General features: G+C 32.0%; 1 protein-coding gene across 1 annotated transcript; it reads left to right on the forward strand.

Moving 5' to 3' along the window:
- The first annotated feature begins 312 nt into the window (after positions 1-312).
- On the forward strand, positions 313-1,242 carry LOC114028450 (olfactory receptor 10AG1-like). The gene has a single exon (XM_027842687.1). The coding sequence runs from the start codon at positions 313-315 to the stop codon at positions 1,240-1,242; it is 930 nt and encodes a 309-aa protein (XP_027698488.1).
- The last annotated feature ends 6,535 nt before the right edge of the window (positions 1,243-7,777 follow it).

The following is a 7,777-nucleotide window of genomic DNA, read 5'->3' on the forward strand; positions in this document are numbered from 1 at the left end:
TGATAGGGCAGAAAAGTTGCTTTTAAGCTCCAAAGACAAAATTGAGATTAAGGACTTTAGAGCACATGCCATAAAATGGCAGCCCTAAAATGGAAACACAATGTAAAATAAACAATGTCAAAACTAAAATAACAAAATATACATTGGTGGTATTTGAAGGGATATTAAAACATAGAATTCAAAGTACTCAGAGATTATATAACCTGTCATCTTTATTTTCACAGAAAAAAAGGAAATTGCAAACCAAGGGAGATGATCTGACTTTGTTGTCCCATAATCAACATTACTATAGATGAACTATAGAAGAAAATAATGGTAGGAACAAATCTTACTTCTGTAGTGGAATTCATTCTACTTGGATTTTCTGATCTTCATAATTTCCAAGGTTTTTTGTTTGGCATTTTCTTAATTATCTACGTGAGTATCCTGATAGGAAATGGACTCATTATTTTAGTAACCAAAGTTTTTCGAGCTCTCCACACTCCCATGTATTTTTTCTTCGGGAACTTTTCTTTCTTGGAAATCTGTTACACATCAGTCACTCTCCCCAATATTTTGACAAATCTTTGGACCCATGACAGAAGTATTTCCTTTTTGACCTGTGCTATTCAACTTTGTTTCCTCCTTATTCTTGGAAGCACTGAGTGCTTACTCTTGACTGTGATGGCATATGATCATTATGTGACCATCTGTAAACCACTCTACTACCCTCTCATCATGAGCCATAAGGTTTGTGTCCAGCTTGTGGTTGGTTCCTGGACCACTGGAATCCCAGTTATGATTGGGCAGACATATCATGTTTTCTCTCTGCCTTTCTGTGATTCTAATAAACTTGATGATGTTTTCTGTGATATCTTCCCATTATTGAAGTTGGCTTGTTCAGATATTTCTGTGATAGAGTTCTCTGTCTATGTTGTTGCAGTGTTGTTTGTCATGACACCCTTTATATTGATAATCAGGTCTTATGTCAAAATCATTACTACCATCTTGAAGCTGCCATCAAACACAGGAAAATATAAAGCCTTCTCAACTTGCTCTTCTCACCTTATAGTTGTTATTTTATTCTTTGGGTCAGCAACCATTACATATTCAAGACCCAAGTCAAACAACTCAGGAAGAACTGACAAAATACTCTCTCTTTTGTACACCATTGTAACCCCAATGTTTAATCCCATGATATACAGCCTGAGAAATAAAGACATCATTGAGGCACTGAAAAAATTATTACAAGCAAAATGGTAAAAAAAAAATTCTCTATGTCAAATTATACTTCTGTCATTGCATGCTCCTTCAACTAAATTCTTTCTGAAATCTCACTCTTTCCCTTCCACTGAATAAGTTTGAAAAGTTTTTTTTTTCTTTTTATGATAATAATCATATATGGATGATCATCTATCTATCCATGTCTCATGTGAGAGGATAGCTAGATGGTTCTGTGGATAAAGAGTTGGCCCTCTATCCAAAAAGAATTAATAGAAAAACTTAAAAAAAACTTTAAAAATCAAATGAAAGATTGGGGAAAAACTAAAAAAAAAAGGAACAATTCAAGAAAAAACAAGAAGATTATGAAAAAAAAGTCGACCAGTTAGAAAAGAACATCTAGAATCTTAAGGAAGAAAATGGCTCCTTGAAAATCAGAATTGGGAAAGAGGAAACCAGCAAAGTTATAAGAGATCAAGAAATAATAAAATAAAATATAAATAATGAAAAAATAGAAGAGAATGTGAAACATCTCATGAGAAAATAAAAAAAACAACTGATCTTGAGAACAGATAAAGAAGAGACAATATAATAATAATCAGACTATCTGAAAGCTGTGATTGAAAATAATCTTGATACAATGATATATGAAATAATTAAAGAAAATTGTCCTGAAGAATTAGAACAAGAGGGGAAAGTAATAATAGAAAAAATCCACCCATCACCACATGAAAGGGATCCTATGAGGAAAACCCACAGAATATTATGGTCAAATTCCAAAAACCCCAGCTCAAGGATAAAATATTACCAGCAACAGGAAAAAAATGCATATGATGGTGCCACAATTAGAAGCACACAAGACCTAGCAGTGGCTACACTGAAAGACTGCAGGTCTTGGAACACTATATATCAAAGAGCTAAAGAACCACCCTTCCAGCTGAAAATAGCATATCCAGCAAAACTAAGCATACACCTGGATTTTTAAAAAAAAGGACATTTAATGAGCTGTCAGACTTTCAGGATGTTGTTTTAAAAAATCTGAACTTAATAGAAGATTTGACATATAGAGTCAGGAGAAACAAAAGGTACATTCCAAGGACTAATTACAAGGGACTAAATAAGGACAGACTGTTTACCCTTTGTATATGTAACATGTAAAACAGATGTCTAATATTATTATTAGTAATTGAGTAGTTCATAAGAAAGAATGACATAAACCTTAGTATGATATGACTTCAAAAAGTAAAACCATTCAGGAATAGCTAAAAAGAGCAATTATTTTATACAAATGTGGTGTGAGAGGAAGAACGGATATAGAGGAATTAGATGGGGGTGGGGGACTCTTAGTTCTGGAAACTTACTTTCATCTGGAATGAGTTCAAGAGGGAATAAAACACATACATCTAAACTACTATAAAAGTCTTCTAAATTTAAAACACTAAGGGACAAGAAGGGGTGAGAAGATAAGAAGTGGATCTTTAGAGGGGAGGTTTAGTGAATAGGTTAAAGGGGATACAGAAGGGTGTTTAGATTAATGGGAATAGGAGAATAAGGGAGGGATCCTTGGAAGGATGAGGAAAAGATCTTTAGAGGAGAAAGTGAGGGAATAGATCAAAGAGGCCCATAAAAGGGTGCTTAGATTTTTGGGAATGGAAGGGCAAGTGAGGGATCTTCGAAGGGAGGATAAGTTAAGTAATAGAAAGTCAAAATTGTGGGTAGAAGTATAGTAGAGCAGTCATGAGGGATAGGAAATAAGAAAGATATGCAGAAATATAAAACTAAAGATTTGGAGTAGAATCTGTTAGGGACAGTGTATGTGTATATATATATATATATATACATATATGTATATATCTATATATAAATATATTCATGCTTAATTGTAGCCTGAGGGGAAGAGGAAAGGGGAGAAAAGACAAAGTACAAAGTGTACAGCAGAGAACAAAAGAAAACCAATAAGGAAGCAAAGAAAAAATAGACAGCTCTCAACACAATGTGTAGTGTTTATTATATAGGCTTTCTTGAAATGGAAATCTATTGTTATATATTTTGAATTCTATCTTATGTTCTACTATTCATATTACATGTTTTTTCTTTTCTTATTTTATATTTAAGTTTATGTTTCTTTTTTCTTTTCACATTATGTATCTAAGTTTTAGTATTTAAGTCTAAAATTTAAAAAGAAAGATTAAAAAAAAGAGTTGACAGTGTGGTCAAGCAGTTCTGATTTTAAATCCTGTCTTAGGCATATACTAGCTGTGTAACCCTGAGCAAGTCACATAATCCTGTTTGCCTCAGTTCCTCATATATAAAATGATCTGGAGAAGGAAATGATAAGCCACTCCTGTATCTTTCCCTAGAAAAACCCACAAAAGTTGTCAGAGAGTCAGATATGACTAAAATGACTTAACAACAAAAACAACAAAATGTCTCATTTATACATGTGTATTCATGAGTGTATCTATCATGGATGTGTATTTCTATTTTTGTATCCCTATATTCATACTAATGTGAGTTTTAAGTACCCTCAGAATATAATAATACATAATTAATCCTTAATTCTTTTGTGATTTTTCCTTCTTAAAATAAAATCAATCAACTCATTCATTTGTGTAATCCAGTTTCAGATAAGATTATATAGAGAAGTTTTATATATCTAATGGTATATACAAAAGAAAGTAGTTCAGTTGTCTGTCCTCTAGGACTGAGATTGGTTACTATGTTTAATCTGAGATGTTATGTTTTGTATTTTTGCTTTCATTTAAGTTGCAAATGTGTATTTTGTTTTTTTTAACTTAATTTAAAGGTTTTTTTCATTCTGTTTATACTCTCCTTGGGTCTTGTGTCCAGAAATTCCAGCCATGGATCTTCCATGTTCAAATGGCATGCACAATTAAATTCTATCTTTGCTTTTCAATATTTCCAATTTTTTTCAGGAATTCTTAGAATATTTCACAACCATACCATTTCTATATTAGTATGCCTTTTTATAAATAGGCAGTATGTAAACAGCAGAGAGGGAGAGTAAGTGAATTTACCCACAAGGTAGTTTATCACCATTAGTAAAACATTAATTCATGTAAGTGAGAAATGAAAAGTACCTCAGGAACTATATAGATTAACATATGTATGACTAGCAATTCATTCTACAATATACTGCACAATATAATATTATTTTGAAAATATAACTCTCTCAACAAATGAAGACTGTTATTGTATCTGCTGTATTCTTTTTCTCCAGGATATGAAACCCAATTTACATCAATTAATCATGATATTCATATTCTTCACTCTCCTAGTTATGTTCATCGATTAGCCTCCATATGTTCAGTGTCCTTCTAGAAATATGGTGGGCAGAAATGGTAAAACATAAGAGAAAAATCAAGACCAGTGTAAAGTACAAAGACTGCTTACTCACAGACCAGAGAACAATCCCGATGAGTAGTAAACACACCACTCCTTAGATCATACTACTTTGGAAAAATTATCAACTTATAAATATCGATAATTAGCTCTGAAAGCAATAACACAAGTAACTCTGAATCTTGGGACAGCGACCTTTCCACCTTGGAAGCATAGCCTTGCTTTTGCATATAGTTAAAAGTCAGGAAATAGGGTAGAAAATGAGCATGTCATGATAAAGCAAGATTTCCTCACTGTCTTTTTGTGGTCCCAATGACCTAAGTAATAATTCTGTGACCTCCCACCATTACTAAAACAAGATTGTGGGGACACTTCTTTGAATGAGACCTCTGCCTATGGTGATTCTGTGCAGTTTTGGTTTGATTCCCATTCTATTGATATTTGGTTCTTCTGTTAAAAGCATCAACATCATCCTGAAGCTGACATCAACCACAGGGAATTCAAAGCCTTTTCCACTTACTGCTCCTACATGATAACTGTGACTTTATTCTTAAGATTGGACACAATGGCTTATTTTAGATCCAAATCAGGTGATTCAGCATGAATAGAGAACATGCTTCTCTTTTCTTCACAATTCTGACTCCTATATTTAATCCCATGATACTATGTGGAACACAGATGATATTGCTATACTGAAAAAAATACCCAAAAGAATAGGGGTAGGAAAAGTAGTTAGGCTTCAAAAATCTGTTTGTTACTGCAAAACTGTATAAAGGAAAACAAAAAGCCCTCACTAATGATTTGGCCCAGTACATATCCAAAAGAAATCTCTGCTATTACATAAATAAGAAGTGGAAATACAATGTCTGCTTGAAAACTCCCCAAAGAAATGGAACCTAATAAATATTTGAGACTATCAAAATACTGGATGATTTCAATATTAACCAAACATTTCTCCCTCTTACAGTAAGATTTGCCTCTTACCAATTTAAATTCTTTATTCAATAAGCATTTTAAGCACCTACCCTATATATGTCACTAGAGATGCAAAGAATAAAATTAAACAGTTCTACCCTCAAATAGCTTACACTCCCTTGAGGGAAATGACATATACACATGTAAATAGATTAGCTATATGTGTATATTCAAATTAAATGCTAAATAATTTCAAGTGGTGACAGAAGTTGAGGGGCAAGAAAAAAGCATTATGTCAGTGGCCATACAGGAGGTGAATTTTGAAGGAAGATAGGGCTGTTAAAAGGCAGAAATGTGCAGGGGATACATTCAAGCCATAAGGAAAATCTCTTTTAAAAATGGCAATGGAATATGGATTCCTTTGTGTGAGGAAATCCTGTCAATATGGCTTCATTCTGTTTTATGTGGCCAAATAAAAAAACTCATCATTTTTGATAGTGTGATGTGAATTATCTAGGACAGATAACAACTTAATATTGTTTTTATTTTCTTATAGTATTATGTATTTTATTCTACTGATACTTCACTGACAATGTTTGACTTTGAATGAATGAAATAAGATTTACCTATTCTTTCCAGCTTTAACTAAATTTCTGTCAGGTGATTGTTTTAGTGTCATGCACATGTGTTTCATTGCTTTCTTTTGTTGCAATTTTAAATCTGTTGCTTAAAGAATAGATATTTCTCAAAGAAAATTCAAAAAAATATACAATTCTAAAAGCACACTTAAATAACTATCAGAGAACTTAATCCAGGGGCTGGTGTGAGAAAAAATCAAGAATTTCAAGGATCATTCAAGCACAAAATGAAACAAGATCACTTCCAATGAAATACATCTAAAAATGTGGTTGAAAATAAAACAAGAAAACCATGCCAGGAAGTAATAAAAATTGTTCAAGCAGTTTAATTAATTCTAATTTTAAAAGAAGCAAGGAACCACACAAAAACAAATGGTGACTTCATAAGGATCTAGCAGATAGAGAATTTGTTAATAATTTATTTATAATATTGCTTAGACTTCTTTAAGTTGGAAGAACAGCAATAAGAAATCGTGTGTCTGTGTTTTAGCCACAAGCTGTGGTGATTAAAAAAAAGTACTTGCAATGGGCAAGATAATAAATACAATGACTGCAGTACTTAAAATGAAAATATATATATATATATGCATATATATATGTGTGTGTATGGATATATATTCACATATATACACATACATATGTTTCATATATGTGTATGTATGTACATGAAATGTTAAATTTTAGTTTTGAAACTCACTTTTTTCATTCAAAGATATTCCAAAGCTATTGTCACATGAATTCCACATAAGCTTAAAATATCTAAAGATGCATTAGGCCACAAAACATCCATCCCAGAATATTCTTAATTGTTTACTTGTAGTATTTCTAGAAATTTTATTCTCGTCACAGGAGCCATGAACCCTTATGTTATTAGTATACTGAGAAGTAGAATTGTTATATAATTATGCAAATTATCACGTGGATATGAAATATTGCAACATGATCTTTTATCATCCATCATCATAAGTATTAAGAAATATATTCAAGTAATTGAGGTAAATATGCAACAATGGCCTGTAGACTCACCTCATTTGACCTTTACTGAAAATCCATGGATTCTAATAAAGGTTGGATGTGGATAAATTAAACTATCAATCAAATTCATGTTTTATCACATGATTCCATCTGATAAAAATGTTTTTATAATTGAAAAACTTGAGAACATGCATTTAAATCTTATGTTATCAATGACAAATCATATACATCAAGTGAGTAAAGCAAAATGATGACATATTGCATGTTGACATATTTTTTAAAATATATAAAATTTGTGAGATTTATATGTTAATAAATTCATTTCACTTTGCCATGATTAGTTTGAATATTGTTTATTTGATTGTCATTCTGATACTAGAACACAGCATTCATTTTCCCCCAAAGACTTCTGTTCATCAGCCTAAACATATGTGATTTCTTAGGAAAATCCTCATATGACATTGACTCCAGGGTTTTTCTCATCTGGATGCTCTTTTCCACAGCCAAAAAATATCCTCTCTATATTTTGAATGTATATATTCATGAATTAGTAAGTTATATGTCTAAGTAATTAGACATTCACTATGGGGAATGATAGAGCTATCAATATTAAAAGGCATGTGTATGGAAGAGAAACAGAGAGAAGAGAAGAGAAGAGAAGAGAAGAGAAGAGAAGAGAAGAGAAG

This window comes from Vombatus ursinus, unplaced genomic scaffold, assembly GCF_900497805.2.
Source record: "Vombatus ursinus unplaced genomic scaffold, bare-nosed wombat genome assembly UNPS02014883.1, whole genome shotgun sequence".
NCBI classification, from domain to species: domain Eukaryota; kingdom Metazoa; phylum Chordata; class Mammalia; order Diprotodontia; family Vombatidae; genus Vombatus; species Vombatus ursinus.

Coding starts and splice junctions, on each gene's coding strand:
- LOC114028450 (XM_027842687.1), top strand. CDS start 313: ATGGTAGGAACAAATCTTACTTCTGTAGTGGAATTCATTCTACTTGGA.